Consider the following 25,058-nt stretch of genomic DNA (forward strand, 5'->3'; position numbering starts at 1 on the left):
GCTTTTCTCCCCCAGGTGATGTTCTTCTCTGTGTGAAGCCAACAGTTTGTGAGAGCGCAAGCCCTGTGACCACCAGTAGCCGTGGTCACTGTCATCGTGATCAGTGGGCAGAGTAATTGAGGCCCTGCTGAGAGTTTCCCATTCAACCTTTCCTCTCCCTGAGGACTCGTCCCTGCCTGTGTCTGAGCCAGCCAAAGGCAGGGGAAGCAGTCACACAGGATTAACTAGAAACAGAAACCTTGCGACAGATCGATATAAAATACAGTCTGGGGGCGCCTGGGTGGCTCAGTTGGTTGAGCAACTGCCTTCGGCTCAGGTCATGATCCTGGAGTCCCAAGATCGAGTCCCGCATCGGGCTCCCTGCTCGGCGGGGAGTCTGCTTCTCCCTCTGACCCTCCCCCCTCTCATGTGCTCTCTCTCATTCTCTCTCTCTCAAATAAATAAATAAAATCTTTAAAAAAAAATACAGTCTCGTTGGTGGTCAGCAAACAATACTGGGTAACTGATAAACTGCACGGTCTTATCTCTATCTGGTGCAAAGTGGCAGGCAACAGACCCTTCAGTAATAAGGTGACTGGAAAGCTCAGCGCCTGGGCTGTGGCCCCTCATTCACCTAGAAGCCACGGCGGTGACAGCCCCTTGTCTTCAGTGCACAGCAACCGATGGGAGAGAAAACACTGGGTGCTTAACACATCCTCCCGCTGCATCCTCCTTACAGCACCAACGCACCACATTTTCCCGAGGAGTGAGAAGGATATTTCGTGTGGGGTGGCCTCCCAGGCACTGGGACTTTGTTCTGTGCAAGTGGGCCCCCCTTGGATAGATTTTCCTTTGTACACATTTTGACACTTTATTCAGGAAGTGGCGGAGGTTGGAGAGAGGCAGGTGGTGGTGGGAACGCACAGTCCGCAGTGCACACGGGAGGGAATGCCCAGCAGCCCACATCAGCACCCCGCAGCGATCTGGGGATTGCGGGACCGTGTTATCCCGCTAAAGCGAATCGCCCCCTGGCATAGGGGATTCCGATGTTCCATCCCTTGATCACAGCCTCTAGGTAATCAAAGAGCTTAATTTGCACACCAGTAGCACCTCCTCACTGCAGGCAAGGAATAGGAGATGCTCAGGGTCTTAGCTGCGCGTGGAAGCCTGATTGGCAGGTGGGCTGCTACACCCGTGGGAGAGACCGGTCCCGAGGCAACATGCTGGAGACACCATGATGTGTTTACTGAACTGTGCTTCTCCATGCGGGTGATGCCATGCGGATGATACTTCCTGGCTTCACAAGAGATTAAAATTGACAGGGAAGGATGGCGAAATGCGGGCAAGTGTATCATCAGTACTTCTACAGAACTTTACTACCAACTAGGATGAGCTAGGATACAGGACTTTGAGTAGTTCCTTGGAGATTTGAACTGATCCATAGAGAATTTCAAACGTGGAATCTCCACGTTAAAACGATCAGCTAAATGCCAACGCCTAATTTTTAAGTTTATTTTTGTGACTGTGATTAAGTTTATTTTTGTAATGTCCCTCGGACTGTTAGTTAGCTCTCAGAGAGAATACAGAAAGACTTCCATTTATCAACTGTTAGTGGGACCCTCGGACAAAACAGTGGAACCAATCCAGTCATGAGAGGCGAGGAAAGACTGCAAAACTGTCATGGGTTGGGGGACACAGAGGAGACTCAATGTCAAAACAGGATCCTGGGACAGAAAAATGGAGTTAGTGGAAACACTGGGGAAATCAAAATAAAGTCTATCATTTCATTAATATCGTACCCGTGTAAATATCTTAGTCTTGATACAAGTCCCACGATGACATAAGATCTTAACTGTGAGGGAAACTGGGTACAAAGTAGACAGGACTCCTCTATATCATGTTTGCAGCTCTTCAGAATACAAAGTTTAAAAATGCATTACAGAACAACCAAAACTGCAGCATATTTGGGCTCCTGGGTCCAAGGAAAAGGCATTGAGCTTGCGGTAGAGTTGAGAGGAAAATTTGGAATATTTGAACAAAGATTCAGTGCGGGAAACCAGGGTAGAAAGAAATGAGAAAGAATCTGGGTTCTAGAGAACTTGTGAGCTTTAGACTTTACTGAAGCTCGTGCGTGAACACGTTGTGCGACTAATGGAGGACGTGGTGAAGAAATGTACGTGCCCACCTCCTGGGGACTCCCCGCACCCTGATGCAAGCGCCCCACTTCTGTTTCCCTCCCGGCCATCCTGTAACCGTGTCACATACCTCCTGACATACTCTCAGCCCTACTGGCGTTAGCAAACCGAATATGGGTGTCAGTAAGAGCTCCTCACAAGAAGACACTCAATGTCGATCAAGTCTAATGCATTCGACGATCTGATGCATAGACGATCAAGTCTAATGCATTCGACCTCATTATGAGAACCTCAAGTGCGGTGCCAGAACAGTGCCAGAAAAATTGTTTTAAAGACTCCTTTTGTCATCTTAGGCATTGTTTACATTACTCGTGTTTTCTAGACACAGATAATTAGCAAAACACCGGTTCCAGAAGGTGTTTCAAGCTTATTTTCCAATTTTTTATTGCTTATTAATTTAAAATCAGAAAAGTCAATGTGACATCTAAATCCAAATTCAAAACTCATGTTTCTGTGACAGCAGAAGAACAAAATATGTCAACAGCACATCCTCGGGGAGCTCTAACTTTTCTGTTTCTCATCTGTTTCTCACTGGACCAAACAAAGCATCATGATTTCTGCTCTGCGGCTGTTCTCTCCAATACCTGAGAACGTCCTTCTTATTCACTCACTCGGGGTTCTCCCTCAGCCTCCCTGCGGCCTCTCAGAGCTCTCCCTCCCTGCACAGAAAAACCTTCACCTCCGTCCCTGCCATGCTGCGTTTCAGATCGTTCTTTGAAATGCCTGTTTCTTGCATGAATCTGTAAGCATATCGAGTGTACGGTTTGGCCATCACCACTGTTCTTTTTTTTTTTTTTTAAAGATTTTATTTATTTATTCATGAGAGACAGAGAGAGAGAGGCAGAGGGAGAAGCAGGCTCCCAAGGAGCAGGGAGCCCGATGCGGGACTCGATCCCAGGACCCTGGGATCATGACCTGAGCCGAAGGCAGGCGCTCAACCATCTGAGCCACCCAGGCGCCCCCATCACCACTGTTCTTACCCCAACATTCACTACGGTACTTTCTCGTGTTCGGATTCCAGAAATAGGCTTTTTTAGTTCTACCATGGTCTGAATATTTTCCTTTAGGTCCAGCCAAAGGTAAGTCATACATACAGGCCAGTAAAGACACTAGTTTTAAGCTGATATTGCCACATGGTGGGAAACATGGTGTGTAGTTGTCCACCTGTTGCGTGGGACCGGGGGACAGCAGAGTCAGGGGTTATGAGCTAAAAACCAAAGCAATTAATGATGAATGTAGGATTTATCTGTTTACTTAACCCGTGGTTTTGAGTGCATGTATGTGTGTGTGTGTGTGTGTGTATAATCATGGGGGGTTATATGGTCTAGAATTTGGAACTATGATTTTCATAAATTTTATTTATGATCCCATTCTTACAGGATAATGTAGCTCTTAAAGAATTCTTTCCCTTTACTATTTTTTCCTGTTTCTATTTCCACTCAAAGGGGCTGGTGGCTGGTCTCCACTTGTGTCAGATAAATACCAGTGGCTGCAGATTGACCTTGGAGAGAGAATGGAGGTCACAGCTGTGGCCACCCAGGGAGGGTATGGGAGCTCTGACTGGGTGACCAGCTACGTCCTCATGTTCAGTGACGGCGGGAGGAACTGGAAGCAGTATCGACGGGAAGAAAGCATCTCGGTATGTTCCTTCACTGAGAGACCTTTGTCAGAGTATGAATTACACCAGTTACTCCATGTTGCTGCAAATCTGTCAGATCAAATATAGAGATGGAGTCTCCTAAAGTACTTGAAAATGTTTTCAAGTGAATATAAGACACGTGTGGCATTTTAAAATACGATGCCCATGTTTAATTTATGAAATAAGTAAAAGTAAAACAATTCTGTACTGTAATGAAATATGGAAAAACGTCTTCCCATTATTCCTTAACATAGTGTGAAATCGAAGGAATGAAGTCACATACAACCTACGGTATTTTTTGTTCCATAATCCAGTAGCTGATATCACCTTGCTGTTGTTCAGTTAAGGAGATTCATTCTTCTGAGTCCTCTAATGATTAAGTGAGATTTCTGAAGGACCCCAAACATTTAAAAATACACGTAATGGGCAGTCTCCCTATGGATGATGGTGTGTTGAGGGACAAAGGTCCAGCTCCAGCAGGAACTTGGGCACTTGTGTGGCCCCTTGTAATTCATGGGGGATAGATCTCTGGGATTCTTTGGAATCATAACTATATTAAATTATCTTACACCGCTGATGTAGTTTCTGCTTCTGATGACATACCCTTGCTTCTTTGAGAAGAATTAAATTTTGCTTGCCTGACTTTTTGAATATTAAAATATATGAAGTTTATTACATATTCAGCATTTGGAGTCTTCAAATCATAGTCTGCCCTGAAGGAGGAGCTCTGAGAGTAGAGTGTGGTAAACATCGGCCTCGTTTGCAGTTGGTTGATGGGGCAACGGATGGAGGGGTGTGGCCTGAAGAAGATTTGTCAGGTGGGGAAGGAATTACTTTCTTCTTCTTATTAAAAAAACACTTGGGGCACCTGGGTGGCTCAGGCGGTTGAGCTTCTGACTCTTGGTTTCAGCTCAGGTCATGATCTCAGGGTCCTGGGATTGAGCCCCGCATCGGGCTCTGCGTTCAGTGAGGAGTCTGCTTGAGATTCTCTCTCTCCCTCTCCCTCTGGTTCCCCCTCTTCCCCACTCACACGCACTCTCTCTCATGAATAAATAAATCTTTAAAAAAATACACTTTAACTGCTTGCCAGGGGCTTGGGGAAGGGAGGAATGGAGAATTACTGTTGAATGGGGACAGAGTTTCAGTTTAGAAGATGAGAAAGTTCTGGAGATGCATGGTGGTGATGGTTGCCCAGCAGTGTGATTGTTAATGGTATACAACTGCATGCTTACAAGTGGCCAAAGTGGTAAATTTTAGGAGTATTTACTCACAATAAAAAATATACAGTTTAGCTTCCATTTAATTTAGGCTAAGGATATTATGTAACTCTTAAAAAATTTTCTTGTCATGTTAAGAGGAAAAGTAGCAGGGAAAAAGCTATTACTTGTTAGCTCGTAGCTTATCTGTAACACTAACAAGCAACAAAATTTTAATACTCGCTGGGTAACAAATTGGCCTCATTTGAACTTCTTTAGAACTCTGTTACTTAGTATAACTTCATAGATTATGGTCTATTTAATTTTTTATCTCTGGACCTCTTTATAGTTCATCAATAAATGTTGATTTAAATTGAATTTAGAAGTAGTCAGTTGTCTAATATTAGGTAAAAGAACAAAATAGGAGAGAATTTGTGCTTGGGGGGCTGGCTGACTTAAATACCCTAAACATGCATTTGCCAAATGTGTGATCAGAAGTAGATACTGATGTTGAGCTGATTCTAAGAACACCAGGCCTAAACCAGGGTTAAGGTCAACATTAATTAAGAATGAATAACAGTTAAAGCTTAATGAAGCATCAATTTATATGGAGAACTTTTGTTTCAAATTAAGTCTTGTTTTTTCGAGATCAGGTGTTAATGCATGCTTATTCTTAGTTGTATTAATCAAGGTTCATATTTTTACCCCCGTCCCACCCCAATACATGGTTGCAAAATTGTGACAATTCCTGTTTTTCAGCTTAGCAGCTTGGGGTGAACCATATCCAAGCACCACCGTCTGGCACCTTGTTTAAAGGAGCCCAGGGGAAGTAAGGGTCAAGAATAGTGGCATTATTGATCCTAGACCACGCAGGTGAGGACGTATGCTTGAACCCATCAGTCCTACCGGCCATCACTCAGTCAAGACTGGTGTCCCACACCTGGGGAGCTCGCTTACAGAGACCCACCTTCTCCCTCTGTGTCCTGAGCACTTCACGGTGCATGGGCCTGAGCAGAAGGCTGGTAAATGTTTACTAGATGAATGCATGAGTGGAATCTACCTTTTGGCAGGACGCTTCTCTTGAACTCCCTGCTCTGCCTGGCTTTGAGGCCCTTTGTCTCAGCTCAAGGCTTCTTGAAGCTCCAGAGCGGGCATTCCTTCTGCATTTTGATCTCCTCTAGGAAAGGGACTCATCCTTGCATTTCCTTCAGCCATCACCACAGCTTAAGTGAATTAATCTCTCTGCCCCTGACTCTGTATGTGGCTGACTCTGACCACAGTGAGTAGCACTAGTTGATAACTGTGCGATTATACCTACCGTTTCTTGAAGAAGATCAGGCTGATTTGGCTGCTCTCTGGCCCCTCTCACACAGAGTACCTGCTCTTAATCCTAAAGCACAGACCCTCCCAGAGGCTCTACCCATTCTTCAGGTGCTTGTTTTTAATCTATGGATTGCTGCCATTAATTTGAGAGTGAATTTCATATAACACCCAGTGCTCTATGCGATACGTGCCCTCCTTAATACCCATCACCGGGCTAACCCAACCCCCCACCCCCCTCCCCTCTAAAACCCTCAGTTTGTTTCTCAAAGTCCTTAGTCTCTCATGGTTCATCTCTCCCTCTGATTTCCCCCCTTCATTTTTCCCTTCCTTCTCCTGATGTCCTCCATGCTATTCCTTATGTTTCACAAATAAGTGAAACCATATGATAATTGACTTTCTCTGCTTGACTTATTTGAGAGTGAATTTAAGATTCTAAAAAATTTCCTTGAAATATTTACACTCTTTATTAGCAAAAGTATTATTGTCATTTTCTTAGTTTTGTGCTACTACTCTAAAACATTACCAGGCACTTGGTGGCCCAACACAAGACAGAGCCATTATGTAGGTCTGAAGTCCACTATACCTGGCTGGGTCCTCTGGGTAAGGTGTTGGCAGAGCTGCATTTTTTTCTCCTCCAAGGTGTCTGGAGATCCCCAGGATCTCCAGGTTCTGTGATCCACTGAGGGGACTCACAGGACCAGTGTGTAGTCATAAAACTATGATTTATACAGGATAAAAAGCAAAATGAGTAAAGGAAAAAGGTGCATGTGGTGAAGTCCATAGGAAACCAGGATAAGCTTCCATGAGTCCTCTCCAAGTGGGGACACATGGAATGTGCTGAATTCCCTCCAAAACAAGTTATAGTAATCCATGTGAGGTGTTGTCAACCAGGGAGGAGGCTCATTAGAGACTCAACATCCAGGGTATTTACCGGGGGCTGGTCACATAGGCACCCTCCTTGCAAGACCCCTTGGAAGATGGGTATTGAGTATAAACTGCACTGTTTGCACAAACATTAGGCACAGTGAGCCACTGTCATTATGAGGGTCTTGGGAGTGGGCCAGCCTTGAGATCTGAATCAGTCTAGGTGATTTGGGAGTCCAACCACACTGTGAAGAGGATGATTCAAGTGGTCTCTGGCTCAGCTGTACCCAAGAGGGAGCCCTGCCCCCGCCTCCGCTCCACCTTCCATGGGTTAGCTACTGGCATGTATTTCCCTGTATAGAAGGATGGGTTCAGAAGTCTGGGGAAGCATTCTGACTTGCCTGGCTCCGGCTGAGGGACCATCTGAAAACTCACATCTGGTTGTGGGAAGAGTCCACGTCACCAGGTGGCTCCCTCTGCCCCACCCTAGGCACTGAAGCTCCTGAGCTCTGGGTGGAGCCATGTAAGGACCTAGTGGCCACCCTAATGGGCTGGCATGGGCTTAGAAGGGAGGGATGCTGGGAGGGCCATATTTTCAAATTTCCTATTCTTCATCTCTCTTTATGATCCTTTGCTTTCTTTTATATTTCTCTGCTTTCCTCTGCCTGTACATCACATCTTTCTACTCCTATCCTCCCCTTCTCTATAAGAGAGAGGACATGGATTATCATGGGCCCTACAACTCAACAGGTGGCCCACAGTCCATCAGCATCACCTGGGATCTTGACAGAAATATGGAATTTCAGCCCCCATCCTGGCCTACTGGATCCAGATCTGCATTTTAACAAGATTCCCAGAGGATCCCAGAAGTGCTGACTGAAATAACCCAAGTCCCATCTGTGGGAGAGATTGTTCTGTTCCTTAACTAACCTTACCTGCCTGGATCACAGGAGATCACACCTCTCCTGGAGGACACAGCTTATCCCATGCACATGTTACCCTGAGCACATGATCCTTCCTGTAATGGGACCTTAGGAACCTCACTCCATTGTCCTTTGGCTGCAGAACACCCTCTTTCTCCCCAATAGCCGCTAACCTAGTAGAACAAAGCCCAGAGTGTCTTCTCGTTGCTTTTATCAATAACAACCAAGTGCTTAAAGTTAGTACCATCTTTGAAAACTGTATTATTTCCTGGATCTGTACATTTTGCATTAATTAGTGTTTTATTCTTTCCATTATAAACTCATCAGAACTCAAATTCAAACACTATATCTCTTTGGAATTCAAGATGGGGCTGTTACTCAGAACGCACTGACAACTTAGAATTTAAGTGGATTTTTCTTCCTATGCAGGATGTTTGTGTGAGAAAGGCATTCGTGTAAGAATGGACTGATAAAATGTATTTAAAAAAAAAACAAAAACAAGAAAAGAAATTATTTGAAGTAAACATAGGATTGAGTATAAATAATTCTATTGAATAAATTTCTTTTGCCTTGAAAAAATGTGTTATCAGTAGGTCCTCGGGTGAAAATAAAAGAGAAATAGCAAACCATTTGAAACTTTATTCTACTTTGGATAATTTACAGCCTAAACCAAGTAGAAAATGTCGACTAATTAGTGAAGCTAATTACTATTGTATTGAAAGACACAACAACCTTATAGTGCTCTACAAGAGCAACAAAGATGACTCCAGAGATTTAAGGTAGAAGAAATGACAAGAAAATATTGGAAACAGGACAGATGGGATGGGGGGGTGTTTGTTACGTCTGCAGTGGTTTATTTATTTGAGAGAAGGAGCTGATGCACCTGTAGCAAAATATTCGCCTTGTTAAATCCAGATCACAGGTACATGTGTGTTTGCTTTTTAAGATATGTTTGAATGTGGCATAACCAAAAAAACCCCCAAATACTGAATTCAGGTTTAAAAGACCCATGGTTACTTGGTATAAATAGAAAAATCATGAGACCCATACATGATTTCAAAATAAAGAGGGATAAGAACCATGTCCAATCATGATAAGAACAACTTGAATCAGAAATAAGGAAGAGTGTTTGTGTGCAAGGAAGTAGGCACTCTGCTAAGTAGGAAGCTTTGCTGGGAGCTGAAGTGGAAATTCACCTGACACAGATTCATATTAGTTCAGTCATTTAAATCGTGTTGGTTTATTTCAGGTCTAGGTGCATACATTTATTATTGAGTAGACAACCCAACAGAGCCAAGCCCCACCTCACATGGGTGGTTGCAGAAAGGGTCTGTAGGGTCTTCGAGGTCAGACATGGGGCTTATGCCAATGCCAGGCTCACCAGTTCCAAGTTCAGCTCTGAGACCGATTGGTTTATAGCAGAACGGGAGCGACACTTCGACGATTCTGTTGTCAGTCACTTCTGTGTACTCAGCCTTGTTGGGGACATGGGTGTCTCCCTCTTAACCATCCAGCTCATCACACACAGCATATTGATCACAGCGACTTTGTACCATACTTCATTGATTGCGCTTACCATCGTGGACCACGATTGGATTTTCCATACATGTCTTCCCTTCCTGGGCTCTGAGAGCCATTAGGTCAGCAAGTGATCTCCCCGGAGGCCCAGGGCTATTACGGTTTCTCAATAAAGGGCTGTTGGATTGAATTAAGGGAAAGCTGTTCTCAGACCTCAACCAGATGGGTAGTTAAGGATATGGAAACCTTAGCCAACCATGGGATGCTATTTATGCAGTGGGAGGCTTTTGGTGCCAAATCTGAGAGTGAGAAGAAGTTTAACACTGTTTCCCCACAAAGCTGTACAAGGATGATGCCCTATTGAGCCTAAGGTGGTCCCATGTGCCTTTAACTGCAGGTCTCAGTGACAATAGAGATAAATGCTGGATTCCATCCATGGAAAACTCGGAGCACCTGGAAAGGTTGAGGCAGAGAAGTACATGAGCCATCTGAGCTGCAACCACAAAGTAACCAGGGGCTCCCTAGAGGCAGGGTGTCCTGTAACAACTGCTTTTGTCAGTGCTCCCTGCTTTATGTGCAGAACTAACTTCCTTCCTTCCTTCCTTCCTTCCTTCCTTCCTTCCTTCCTCCCTTCCTTCCTTCCTTCTTTGTCAATGATAATCCTCCCCAACCCGAAAAGCTTCACTCTTTACTGAAATTGCTTAGACACTCCCTTCTTTCTCATTTCTCACGCACTACTCTCTTTTACTCCATTCATTCATCTCGTGCTTATTTCACCTCTGTTCTGGAGTCAGGGACTCTGGCTTGTTTCTCTCCCAATCTTTTGTACCTACTTCATTAAAAGTAGGATTTTTTTTTTTTATTCATTGAAAGAGCACAAAAATAAAAACGCTTTTTGTGTTAAGCAAGAAAAGTGAATGATGGAAAAATTAAATTCTTACCAAAAAAGTTTCTCCAGCAGCGCAGTCATTGAAAGGAAATGCCGCTGAGCCGAGTCTCAGGGAGGCAGAAGGCAGGGAAGCTCAGGGAGCATCTCCAGCAGGATCTCCTAGAAATTCTTCCTGCCTATTGCAACTCGGGCAGCTCAGCTTCAGAGGATGTTGTACTAATAGTTGGTCTCAGATGGAGTGACAATCGACTCTACAATTTCTACAGATACTGTAAATACACAGAATGCATAAGGGTGATGTGTACTTGGGGCTTTCTGTGGAGGATTTCCTGGGCCTTTCATTTTGACATAGGAGATTCAAAAGTGGCTTGGTGCCAGACTGGTTGGGGTCTTGAGGAGATGGCCCCTGCGTGAGGGGTAGTAGTTGAGACCACTGTTGTGTTCACATCTCCTAATAACTCCTTTGGTTTTATGCCCACCTGCAGTAAGAACAATTTTCTGCCTTTGATGCAAGCACATTTTATGCTTTTCTATAGACAAAGGCAGCAATGAAATAAATATTAATATTTTGCAAAAGAGGATGTCAGGTTTTGAGTATTTAAAAACATGTTAATGTCGCCAGTCTTAAAACTCTGAGATGATGAGAATTTCTGATTAGCAATCCTCAAACTTTCCAGGCATCAGTTCAGAAGCTGGGTGTCATCTAAATATTCCCTCAGACTGAGAGAAATATCGGTGTAGACCAGGGGTCTGCAAACTTTTTCTGTAAAGAGACAGATAACAAAGATTTTCAGTGTTACAGACCATATAGTCTCTGTTGTGACTATTTAACTCTTCCATTGTGTGAAAGCAGCCACAGGCATTATGTAAATGAACAAGTGTGGCTGTGTTCTAATAAAACTTTGTTTACAAAAACATGCAGCCAGGGGCGCCTGGGTGGCTCAGATGGTTAAGCATCTGCCTTCGGCTCAGGTCATGATCTCAGGGTCCTGGGATCGAGTCCCGCATCGGGCTTCCTGCTCCTTGGGAGCCTGCTTCTCCCTCTGCCTCTCTCTCTCTCTCTCTGTCTCTCATGAATAAATAAATAAAATCTTTAAAAAAAAAAAAAAACAAAAAAACAAAAAAAACCAAAAACATGCAGCCAGCTGCATGTGGCTCTGGACTACAGGTTGCTTGATCCCTGGTTTAGTCCATTTTGTATCTATTTAAGGTGTGAGGTAGGGATCCGGGCTTATTGATTTTTTTCCATATGGCTACCTAGTTGTTCCAGTATCATTTACTGAGCAGTATTAAGCAGGGAATAGTATTAACACTGATGTAAAATAGATGCCTGTTCACCAATTAAATAGATCAGTGCTTCTCAACATTTCTGTCATGAGGGTCCTATGTGTGAGTTGTCTTCATAAATGGGTTGTGTTACTTAGGTAAAAAGTAGTCTTTCCCCTTATTTTTTGTTCGTCTCCGGATTAAGTTTTGAACTTCTACTTCTGCCTTATTTCAGAACTTGTCTCAGAGAGAATAAATTTGGGGTTTCCCTTACTTTTGAGAATATGGAGGGCTTTTTAAAAGCACTTATTCCATGTGACCTGAAAAGATGAATGTGTTAAGCCCTCCTCTCTAAGTCTCTGTCCTTACATTCTCAAGTTATTAAGTGCATTCTGATAGAGGAGGAAATAATACAAGAGGCATAAAAATTAGAAATGAAGATAAATTATCATTATATGCTCTTTGAGAACATAAGAAACTCTCCTGAGAAATAATTTAAAAAAATAAAACAACTCAGCAATGTACCGCCTTATGAAAGTAATTTCCAAAATTAATTAATTTCTCTTTGTACCTATAAGTAATTAGCTAAAAGATAAAGGAACCATGGACCTCATTTATAATAGAATCACAAACAATAAAATTGACAAGAAATGCTCCAGTAAATATTTAAGACACCATTAAGGGGTATAAAAGAAAAGTGGGATTAATCCCTGTCCTCAGGTATCAAGACTTGATAGTGTAATAAAGTATGCTCATCCTAAACTAACCCTGAAATAAAATGAGGTCTTTCTAAATTTCATCTTAAAATGTTTTCATGCAGAAATAGCCACAGCGATTGGTAAAAACAATAGCATTAAAGGGAATTATTCCTGTTAAGTTAGTAAAATGCCTTACAAAGTTTAAATCTAGCTGTTTGAAACTACTTAATATTAATATTGTTTATATTAGCATATTAATGCAAAGATTAGTGAAGAAACACAATAGGGTTCATTAATAAATATATTTATAGAATTAGCAAACAATAAATGTGGCATTTCAAATCAGTGAGAAAAAATGGATTATTCAATAAACGATACTGGACAACCTGGAAAAAATAAATAAAGGTTGATCCCTATTTTATACCTTAAATAGATACAATTTAAAATAAATCAGCCACAGAGAAAGGACTAGATGCAATTAGAAAATGTTTTGTATGGATAATTGGAGAGAGCATGCTAAGCAAAATGGGAGACCCAGATGCTACAAAAGAAAAGACTGATAAATCAGATTAATTTGAAAATGATGTGTGGAAAAAAATGCCGTGAGAAGACACCAAACATAAATTGGGGAAAATTTAAATATATATGACAAAGAGTAAGTTTTCTTCATTTATAAAGCATTCTTCTTTTTTAATTAATTAATTAATTAATTAATTAATTTATTTATTTATTTATTTGAGAGAGAGCAAGCACATGAGAGGGGGGAGGGTCAGAGGGAGAAGCAGACTCCCTGCCGAGCAGGGAGCCTGATGCGGGACTCGATCCAGGGACTCCAGGATCATGACCTGAGCCGAAGGCAGTCGCTTAACCAACTGAGCCACCCAGGCGCCCTATAAAGCATTCTTATAAATAAATGGGTAAGATTTAAAAAATCATTTAAAAATGGGTAAAGATAGGGCGCCTGGGTGGCTCAGTTGTTAAGCGTCTGCCTTCGGCTCAGGTCATGATCCCAGGGTCCTGGGATCGAGTCCCACATCGGGCTCCCTGCTTGGCGGGAAGCCTGCTTCTCCCTCTCCCACTCCCCCTGCTTGTGTTCCTGCTCTATCTCTCTCTCTGTCAAATAAATAAAATAAAATCTTTAAAAAAAAAAGGGTAAAGATAGAAATAGGCAGTAAACAAAAATGAAACAGAGAAGTTTATAAATGCGTGAAAAGTTCACTCTCACAAACCTTTGGAGGGTGATTTCCATAAAATTAAATAAAAGTGTCCCAAACACCTGCTGTTTAGCTCTGAAGATGACAATCCCAAAGGAGCAGCACCTTAAATCTACACCAAGTAGAAATTCCGCTTCCGGGAATGAGTCCCATGGGGACACGTGAGCTGCACAGAAAGTGCTTATGAGAACAATGCTCACGTCCTTGTTTCTGGTCATGATCTGGTTCTCTGCCAGTAGATGAGCACATAGATAAAGTATGATACCTCCATTTTATGGAAGGGTATTAGCATTACATAGAATGCGTTCCTTTGAAAAGAGGGAGGTAAATCTATTTATTGACAAAGAGCTTCAGGAAACATTATTTTAAAGCAAGGAAAAGTGATGCATACGTACACTGTGCTCCCATTCGAAGTTCCCAAGATGAACAAATACATATGCATGCAAACATTTGGAATAATTCTGGAAAGATACACAACAAATTACAAATAGCATTTCTCCCTATGGGGAGAGGACTAGAGGCTAAAAATACACAGTAATTGTTATTTTTAAACTACAGGTATATATTGCTGTTCAATTAAGTACTAGGTGTTGAAAGGATTTAAAAAAACAAAGAAAATACAAAATAGTTCTTTTTATTGTGGTAAAAAACCACATAACATTAAATTTACTATCTTAACCGGTTTTGGGTGTTCTGTAGTGTTAAGTATATTCATATTGTTGTGCAATGCATCTCTAGAAGTTTCTCATCTTGTAAAACAGAAGGTCTGAACACACTGAACACAAATTTCCCCTTCCTCCTCTCCCAGCCGTCGGAAACCACATTTTTACTAACTGTTTCTATGATTTTGACTGCTTTAAATGCTTCGTGTAAGTGGAATCATATAGTATGTGTCCTTTTGTGACTGGCTTATTTCATTCAGCATAATGTCCTTGAGATTCATCCATGTTGTAGCATGTGACAGGATCTCTTTCTTTTTAATGGCTGCATAATATTCCATTGTATTGCTATACCACATTTTGTTTATCTATTGCTATGATCTGAATGTTTGAATGTTTGTGTCCCACCCAAATTCATCCACTGTAACCCAAACCCCCAACGGTGATGATGGTATTAGTAGGTGGGACCTTCGGGAGGTGCTTAGGTCATGAGAGTGGAACCCTCTTGAAAATGATAGTGCCTTGTAAAAGAGGCTCAAAGATATCTCTACCCCGTTCTGCCCTTTGAGGACATAGTGAAAGTGTGCAGCCCAGAACAGGGCCCTCATCTGACCATGTTGGCACACCAGCCTCAGACTTCCAGCCTCCAGAACTGTGAATGGTAAATTTCTGTTGTTTAGAAGGCACCCTGTCTATGGTATTTTGTTCTCCTAGCCTGAACGGACCAAGGTATCAATTCATCCATCAATGGCCACTTGAGTTGCTTCTATCTCTTGGCTATTGTGAATAATACTGCATTGAACATGGGCGTGCACCTGTCTCGTGGAGATCCTGCTTTGAGTTTTTTTGGACGTATACCTAGAAGTGTAATTGCTGAATATGGTGATTCCATTTTAAGTTTTTGAGGAAGCTCCAAACTCTTTTCCACAGCGGCTGCACCACTTTGCATTCCCACCAACAGCACACAAGGGTTCTAATTTTTCTGCATCCTCGTCTACATAGTGTGTTTGTGTGGTTCTCTTACCCTTGAGATTTGTAGGGAGAGGCAATCCCCCATGGACTCCAAGAGGCCCTAATGTCCTTGCTGGATATGCCAAGAGCTCAAGACCCTGGCTGTGGTTTATGCAGGCTATACTCAAAGTGTATCAGAATAGCAATCCTGAGAAATGAGGGGCTGCCTCCCCCAGACTAAGTCCAGGTTTGCTTCTGCTCACTCTAAGTGATCCCCCCAAGCTCTGTGCTCTTATCCTCTAAAGCAGTAGGACCCTTTGCATCTCTGTGGTACTCAGGAAGGCATGATGAGCTGACCCCTTATTCACAAAGCCATGTCTTCTCTGTCAGGTGAATGGCTTCCAAAATGGTGTCATTTCCCAGCTATTTTCCTGGATGACCATGACCGACATGATGCCCAGGGTCTCCCTGATGGCATTTGGAAACTTTCAGTTACTGACTTTTCTCTTTCATGGTGCTTCTATGATGGCCTTTCTCCCCAGATTATACCCTTGACATATATTGTGTCAAATCTAAGATCTATAGGCTCGTGGCTAAAAGTCATATCATTCATGCTGTCTTTTTATTACACATAAAAAAATTAAAAACATGCTCGCCACTTATTTGAGATTGTCAGCTGAAATGAGGATTTAGGCTTGAGTGTCCTTCATGTAAATAGAATCTTAAGTCATCTCCACTGTGAATATATTCCTATTATAGGCTTTTTGATGATACAGATAAGAATAAATACTATTCCAATTTAAGGAAAACTTTTTTAGGTGACTTTCTTCTTGCATATAAAAGGGCAAGCTACCTCTGGAATTACGGTACAGAGGTCTGCATGGAGATGAGTGTGTCTGTCCTGTGTCTGGCCACCAAGTGAGCTTCACACCTGAGACACCCACTCCCCTGCCAGTCATTTTCCCAGTTAAACAGAACTCTCTGTTTACTTTCTTATTGGCATAATCGTCTTTTTCCTTATGCCCTTGAGGAGAAATCAGTTAAAACTCTCAAAGAGCCCAGTTTTGAAAAATAATCCAAGGTCAGAGCCCTTTTCCAGAAGGAGCTGTGAGCAAGAAAGGAGAAGGGCAGGCAGCGGAAGTCCCAGAACTTTGCCTCACATTACGTCTGTGACCAAGAGAGAGAAGTTTAAAATAAATCCCATTTGATGTGCATTAGGCAATTGTACTTTATTTGGATTTGAAGTCCCATCTTCTATTGTGTATGTTTTAATGGTCTTAATCATTCAAACCTGAGTGCCTTATCTTCCTTTCAGAGCTTTGAACATTGTAAGGATTCAATAGCCTTCTTTTTTAAAAGAGAGAAGCGAAAATTTTCAGGAGCAGAGGAAAGAGACCCCTGGGGAGCTTGCGTGCATGCTGCAGCAAAAGCTTTATTAGCCAAAGTTCCCGCTGAGGGAAAAATCAGACACAGGAAAAGCTCGCAGAAAAGTGTCCCGAAAATGGAATGCAAAGTTGCTGTGGCAATGCTTTTTCATCCAAATAATAATAAGTGAAATGCTCAATGCATCCATTACATTGCTAATAGATTTTCTACCCTTAAATTAAATAAATCCATTCATTGATTATTTAAGGAAGCTCACAGTGATCTCCTGGCTCTCTTGGAAAACCTGCCTCTCAGACACTCCCGGGCACCTTTAGCGGGAAAGGAATGAAGGCTATCCCTGTAAGATTTTCCTAGGTACTGTTGACTAAGTACCTAGGGCTTAAAACAACAGAAATTGATTCTTGCACAATTCTGGAGGCTAGAAGTCTGAACTCAATCTGTTGACAGGGCCACGCTTCTCCTGAATGGTCTAGGGGAGAATCTTCCATGTCCTTCTCATAGTTTATGATGTTGTTGGAGATTCTTGGGGCCCCTAGCTTGCAGATGCATCATCACTCCGATGTCTGCCTCTGTCATCGTGTGGCATCTTCCTGTGTCTTCATGTCATCTCCCCTCTGCTCTTGTCTCTCCTCTTCTTATAAAGACCCAGTCATATTGGATCAGGGCCCATCCCAATGCCCTCATCTTAACTTGACAATTGCAAAGACTGGATTTCCAAATAAGGTCACATTCACAGGTTCCGGAGTTAGGATTCCAACATACCTCAATGTGACAATGGCCAGGAAGGACAAAGGTGGCTGTAGTCACACGATATTTATTGGACAGGAGGAGAGATACTTTCTCATATTGACGGTTGTGACCATTTTTTGTAAGGGAGGAAGAACAATAATCTGGAATTGATAGGAAATTGAAAAAAAATGCTTTTGGACTCCCTGGCGAATAGAACATGGGAAAATGAGCAAACAGCAGCCCCAAGTGCTACATGGAGTAGGACCCAGAAAGGGAAGCTGGTGTGTGAGTCAAGGTGATGCATGGTGGCTGGCATCTAACATTTGCTGAGTGGTTATCGGGAGCCAGGCATAGTTTCAGACGTTCAAGGTGCATTATATCATTTCATCTTGTTCAACAAGTGTCCTCATGTTACAAAACAAGAAACTGAAGCTGAGTTACACAATGGTCAGTTTCGTTGCTACCCTTGAATATTGCTGGATCTGATCAATGCAGTCCTTCATTTTCCTTTTCGTTATTGTTCTTGTTTTCACCTGCTTTGAGATAGCTTCCCAGCACATGCAGAAGAAAGCCTTAGAGAACGGGAGGGAGGAGACATCAGACGATGGTTGTGCTCTTGGTGAGGTAGAAGCAGATCTGGGTCACCCAAGGCTTAGGTTTTGCAGGTGAAGGTGCACCCAAGGATAGTGGTCAGGAAATGTCTGGGGACTTGCTGCCCTCAGGATCCTCAGTGGCATTCCAAAATGATGTGGTTTGGCTACCGTCCCAGCCCAGCCTATGCGGTCTTGTTCAGAGTTCTCACACGGTGCCTCTGCCGATTCTTTCTCTCCGGTGAGAGTGAGATATAGAGCAGGCATGGCGGTTTCCTCCAGGTTTGGGACCCAGCAAAGAGAGCTGCTCAGCATTGGGAAAACACGTTGCCTGCCTCATCCAGGGCTGTGGACTCGCTCAGCATCTCGGGGCATCTTGGTTCGGGGAAATGCAAGACAGTGAAGTCTGCCATGCTAGACCTGCCTCTGGTTTTCTGCGGCTCTTGTTTGGACACAGCGTCTCTGAGCTCGGTTCTCTCTCTGCCTTTCTGGCTTTCATATCCTTTCTCTCTGAAGCCCCTGTAATAGGAGACCCTCCTCTGCAGCCCTTACACATCTTGTTCTCTGGATCACTCCAAACCCAGAGCCTGGTCCTGGGGAACCACTGCAGGCCAAGAATGAACCCCGAAGAATCGAGAAATCAGGCAAGGGAATGCAGGGGAGAGGCGGCCAGGAGGTCCTGGCACCATCTGCACGTGCAGAGCCTCAGACGGGCGGCTTGACTGTGCCAGCCTCCCTCCATCCACCCCCGGCTGGGGGCTGGACAGCGCCCCAGATCCAGTGCTCTCCATTCAGCAGTTCAGTGTTATTTTCAAATTTCATTTTAAGTTTCCTTTCTCATTCACACTTTGCGGCTGAATGTGCTTCAGTTTTGCTTTCTGCTTTTTTCTCCTGATTTTAGCATTATGACTTCCAAGTTATACTTTTTTTTTTTTCCATTTGCTGCTTTCCTCTTAGACATTTTATGTTGTTTGCCAAAGGCTGATTTTGTTACCTCAGTCCTGCTTAGCCTATTTGGCAGCCTCTTGATATGATCCCTCTCCTGCTTTGTGTTCCCCAAGAAGCGGAGTGGGGACAGGCTCACAGACAACCTTCTGGGAGAGGCTGCTACCCGTTCTCAGGGCGCAGGGCAGTTTCGGTCAGACCTGGCTGCTCAGCCATACACACCACGCCTGGGAAAATCGTAAGGGGGTGGGAGGTGGAGTCTCTGCCTTTATCCTGATGGAATCATGGGATTGTAACTTCCTGTGTTTCCGTGTTTTATTTAGATTCATGATTCAGAGTTCATTAACCTGAAGATGTAAAGGTGTTGGTGCTGAAAACACCTAGATTAAGAGTGGGCATTTTGGGTGCCTGGGTGGCTCAGTAGGTTAAGCGTCTGCCTTCGGCTCGGGTCATGATCCCAGGGTCCTGGGATGGAGTCCTATGTTGGGCTCCCTGCTCAGCGGGGAGACTGCTTCTCCCTCTGCCCCTCCCCCTGCTTGTGCTCTCTCTCTCTCTCTCTCAAATAAATAGAATCTTCAAAAAAAAAAAGTGGGCATTTTGAGACCCTCACTGTGTGAAGTTGATGGTGGGTATAGTCCCACTGTGTGAGTACAGGTGAGAAATTGTGTCACGCGTTCTGCCACTCTGTGACTCCAAATGAGGTGCGATGGCAGATGGGTCCTGTGTCACTGATGTGAAGGTGGGGATGGGCATGGTGGCAGACACACAGGGTCACCAGGAGAACTGCACTGGGGTGCTGGGGTGGGTGGGATTCCCATCACCCCAGGGAGTTCATGTTTAGGAATTGGGTTTCTCATTGGATCACAGATCAGGCTGGGTCTCATTCACATGAATGAAAGCACACCTTTTGTTTAAATGTTTTTTATTGTGGTAAAATATACATAACATAAAAGTTACCTTTGTAACTATTTTTAAGTAGACGGGTCAATGGCATTAAGCATATTCACATTGTGCGTCACTGTTACCACCATCCATCTCCAGAATCCTTTCCGTCTTCCCAAACTGACTCACTCCCCTTTAGATACTAATTCCCCATTCCTCCCTTTCTCCGGACCCCGGCACCCACCATTCCATTTTCTGTCTCTATGAGTTTGACTCATCTAGCTACCTCATCTAAGTAGCATCATACAATTTTTGTCCTTTTGTGACTGGCGTATCTTACATAGCATATTGTCCTCAAGGTTCATCCATGCTGTGGCATGTGTCGAATTTCCTTCATGTTAAGGCTGAAGAGTGTTCTACTGCATGGATATGCCACAGTTCGTCTATCCACTCATCTGTTGATATATACTTGGACTGTTTCCACCTTTTGGCTGTAGTGAATAATGTTGCTGTGAATTTTGGTGAACAAATATCTCTTTGAGACCTTGCTTTCAGTTCTTTTGGGTATATACCAAGAAGGGGAATTGCTGGATCATATGGTAATTCTATTTTTAATTTTTTGAAGAACTGTCTGCTTTGCTGCACTGTGTTACATTCCCACCAGCGCACATGGGTTCCAGCTCATCCTCATCAACACATCTTATTTCCCATTAAAAAAAAATAGCCAAAGGGTGTGAAGTGGTATCTCACTGTAGTTTTGATTTGCATTTCCCTAATGACTACTGATATTGAGAATCTTTTCATGTGCTTATTGGGCATTTGTATATCTTCTTTGGATGAATGTCTATTGAAGTACTTTATGCATTTTAAAATAGAGTTGTTTGATTTTTTTTTGGTCGGGATGTACCAAGTTTTTTTATATATTCTGGATATGAACCCCTAATCAGATATATGATTTGCAGATATTTTCTGTCATTCATGGGTTGCCTTTTCACTCTATTGATAGCATTCTTTGATGCACAAAAGTTTTAATTTTGATGTATTTGAATTTATCTATTTATCTTATGTTGTCTGTGCTTTTAGTGTTGTATCCAAGAAATCATCACCAAATTTAATGTGATAAAGCTTTTGTCCTGTTTTTCTTCCCTAAGAGTTTTTATAGCCTTAGGTCTTACGCTGAGGACTTTGATTCATTTTGATATGTTTTTGTATATGGTATAAGGTGAAGGTCCATTCTTACTCCTTTGCATACTAATATCCAATTTCCCCAACATCCGTTGTTGGAAAAACTGTCCTTTCCCTGTTGAATAGTCCTGGCACCCATGTTGAAAATTATTTGTAGATCACTTTGGGAAGCATTGGCATCTTAAAAGTATCAAGTTTTCCCAAACATGAGCATGGTGTGATTTTCCGTTTGTATGTGTCTTCTTTAATTTCTTTCAGCAACATTTTGTAGTTTACAGTGTACAAATCTACTGCCTCTTGGCTAAGATTATTCCAATGTATTTTATTCTTTTTGATGCTGTTGTAAATGGAATTGTTTTCTTAGTTTCCTTTTTAAATTATTCATTGCTAGTGTATTGAATTGCAGCAGATTTTTGTATGTTGATTTTGATCAACTATCATTGATTAGTTCTAAAATTGTTGTTGTTGTTGTTGTTGTTGTTTTCCTGGAATATTTAGGGTTTTCTACATATAAGATCATGCCATCTGCAAACAGAGATAATTTTATTTATTTCTTTCCAATGTAGATCCCTTTCATGCCTAATGGTCTGGCTCGTACTTCCAGTATTATGTTTAGTAGAAGTGACAAAATCTGGCATCCCTGTCTTGTTTCTGATCTTAGAGGAGAAGCTTTTAACCTTTCACTGTGGAGTGTGATGCTCACTGTGGGTTTTTTCATATATGTCTCTTACTATATTGACGTAGTTTCTTCTATTCCTAGTCTGTTGAGTGCTTTTATCATGAAAGTGTGCTGAATGTTGTCAAATGCTTTTTCTGCATCAATCGAGATGATCATGTGGCTTTCCTTTCCTTTTGCAATGTGGCGTATGACATTCATTTTTTCTCGTATATTGAATCATTCTTGCATTCCAGGAATTAATCCCACTTGGTAATGGTGAATAATCCTTTTCATATGCTGCCAAATTCAATTTGCTAATATTTTGTTGATGATTCTTGCACTGCTCTTAATAAGGGATGTTGGTCAGTAGTTGTCTTTTCTTATAGTATCTCTGGATTATGAAGTAATGCTGGCCTCATTGAATGAGTTAGGGAGTTCTCTCTCCTCTTCATATTTGTGGAAAAGTTTGAGAGGATTGGTGTTAGTTCTTTAACTTTTGGTAGAAATCACCAGTGAAGCCATCAAGTCCAACGCTTTTCTTTGTAAGGAGACTTGATGACTGATTCGGTAGCCTTACTTGTTATGGGTCTGTTCATACTTTCTTTCTTTTTGCATTAGTCTTGGTGAAGTTTCATGTTTCTAGGAATTTATCCATTTCATCTCGATTATTCAATTTGTTACTATACAGTGTTCACAGTACTCTCTTATAACCCTTCCCTATCTGTAAAATCTGTAGTTATGATCTACTTTCATTGCTGCATTTAGCTGTTTGAGTCTTCTCTTTTTTTATTAGTCAGCATAGCTAACGGTTTGTCAATTTTTGATTTTTGAAGAATCAACTCTTGGTTTTGTGGATTTTCTCTGTGTTTCTATTCTCTATTCTGCTTATCTTGTTTTGCTTATCTTATTTTTATTCTCTATTTTGCTATCTCCATTTTGCTAATCTTTATTATTTTCTTCCTCTGTTAGCTTTTAATTTGTTCTTCTTTTTCTAGTTCCTTATGGTATAAATTTAGGCTGCTGATTTTGAGATATTTCTTCTTTTTCAATATAAGCATTAATAGTTATAAATTTCCCTATGCTGCATCCCATAAGCTTTGGTAGGTTGTGGTTTCATTCCCATTTGTCTCAATACATTTTCACATTTCCTTTGTGATTTATTCCTTGGCTCATTTGTTGTTTAAGGTGGTGGTGTTCAATTTCCACATATTTGTAGATTTTCCAGTTTTCCTTCTGATATTGATTTCTGGTTTCATTTCATTTTGATCAGAAAAGATACTTTGCATGATCCCCACCTTTCTAAATTTTTTAAGACTTGTTTTATGGGCTAACATCTAGTCTATACTGGAGAATGTTCCATGCCTTTTTGAGAAAGACGTGTATTCTACTGTTGTTGTATGGAACGTTTTGTAGATCTCTGTTGTGACCAATTGGCTTATAGTGTTGTTCAGGTCCCCTAATTCTTACCAATCTCCTGTCTGATTGTTCTGTTATCGAAAATGTGGTATTGAAGTCTCCTACTGTTATTCCAGATCAATCTATTTCTCCCTTCAGTTCTGTCAGTGGTTTGGTATGTCGGTGCTCTGATGTTGGTTTGCACATATATTTATAATTCTTATATCCTTTTGGTGAATTGACCTTTTATCATTGCATAATGTTCTTCTTTGTTGCTTGAAACACTTTTTGCCTTAGTCTGTTTTGTCTGATATTAGTATACCATCCCTGCTCTTTTGGTTACTAATTGCATGGAGTATCTTTTTCTATCCTTTTTACTTCCAAACCTATGCTTGCGTCCTTATATCTAAAATGAGTATCTTACCGATAGCATAAATTTGTATCCTGGGTTTTTTTGTTTTTATTTCGGTTTTGGTTTTTTGGTATCATTCTGCCAATTTATGTCTTTTGATTGGGGAGCTTAATTCACTTACATTTAAAGTGATTACTGGTAGGGACGGCCTACTATTGCCATTTTGCTAATTGTCTTTATGTCTTAAATGTTTTGTTCCTCCTTTATTGTTTTCTTCTGTATTTAATTTTTTTACTCATTTTGATTTAATTCTCCTTTCCTTTTCTGTAAATTCTGTAAATATTTCCTTTGTGATTTCTATGGGGATTACAAATAGTATCCTAAAGTTATAATAATCTATTTAAACTGATACTTAACTTTATTGCATACAAAAACCCTTCATTTAGCTCTTCCACCCACAGTTTATTATTTATTTATTATATATTTATTATATATTTACTTATTCACCCACACTTTATCTTACTGATGTCACAAATTACATCTTTATATATTTTGTACTTATTAACATAGATTTATAATTATGATATATATATATTTATAGCTATTTGTTGTAAATCTTGTAGAAGAATAAAAAGTGGAGTTACAATATATGTCAATAATTTCTTAATAAAACTGAAAAAGAGAACAAACCAAAATTACAATAATACTGCACTAATTTTTATGTTTGTCCATGTATTTGTCTCTCCTGGAGAATTTGATATTTTCATATGGCTTTGAATTGCCATCTCACATCCTTTATTCCAACTTGATAGACTCTCTCTCTTTTTTTTTAAAGATTTTACTTATGTATTTGAGAGAGAGAGAATGAGAGAGAGCACATGAGAGGGGGGAGGGTCAGAGGGAGAAGCAGACTCCCTGCCGAGCAGGGAGCCCGATGCGGGACTCGATCCTGGGACTCCAGGATCATGACCTGAGCCGAAGGCAGTTGCTTAACCAACTGAGCCACCCAGGCGCCCATTGATAGACTCTCTTTAGCATTTCCTGTAGGGCAGGCCTGGTGGTAATGGTCACTCTCAGTTTCTGTTGATCTGGGAATGTCTTTATTTCTCCCTCATTTTTGCATGACATTTGCCTAATATAGAATTCCGCCTGGCCTGCATTTTTGCCTGAGGAATCCACTGATAATTTCACAGAGGATCCCTTGTATGTGATGAGTCACTCTTCCCTTGGTGTGGGTCTCTTTGTGTTCATCTACTTGGTATTTGTTAAGCTTGTATTTCTATATCCATGTCTTTCCTCAGATTTGTGAAATGCTTGGCCATTATGTCTTTCAGTAACTTCTCTGCCTTTTTCTCTGTCTTTTCCCCCTCTGCATCTCCCATAATGTCTGTATTGATCGGCTTGATGTTCTCCCATCATACATCTCTCAGGCTCTGTTCACTGTTCTTCCTTCTTTTCTCATTTTGCTCTTCAGTCTCAATAGTTTCAAATGACCTGTCTTCAAGTTTGCGGATTCTTTGTCTCTGTTTGTGTCTGCTAATGAACCCTCAAATGACTTTTTTCAATTCACTTTTGTATTTTTCATCTCCAGAATTTCCATTTGATAGTTTCTAATAATTCCA

At 41.6% G+C, this 25,058-nt stretch overlaps 1 protein-coding gene across 3 annotated transcripts in view; it reads left to right on the forward strand.

Annotated features, from left to right (window-relative positions):
- The window catches only part of LOC123850220 (contactin-associated protein-like 3), a 177,395-nt gene that overhangs the window by 36,586 nt on the left and 115,751 nt on the right, over positions 1 to 25,058 (forward strand). For all 3 annotated transcript variants that reach the window (XM_064580022.1, XM_064580024.1, XM_064580023.1), the window contains exon 3: positions 3,620 to 3,813. In XM_064580022.1, coding sequence (XP_064436092.1) covers positions 3,620 to 3,813 — 194 coding nt within the window. The remainder of the gene's footprint in view (positions 1 to 3,619; positions 3,814 to 25,058) is intronic.

This window comes from Mirounga angustirostris, unplaced genomic scaffold (genome assembly GCF_029215605.1).
Source record: "Mirounga angustirostris isolate CCGP_5_RB_7025 unplaced genomic scaffold, mMirAng1.0.hap1 SCAF_15, whole genome shotgun sequence".
Classification (NCBI taxonomy): Eukaryota; Metazoa; Chordata; class Mammalia; order Carnivora; family Phocidae; genus Mirounga; species Mirounga angustirostris.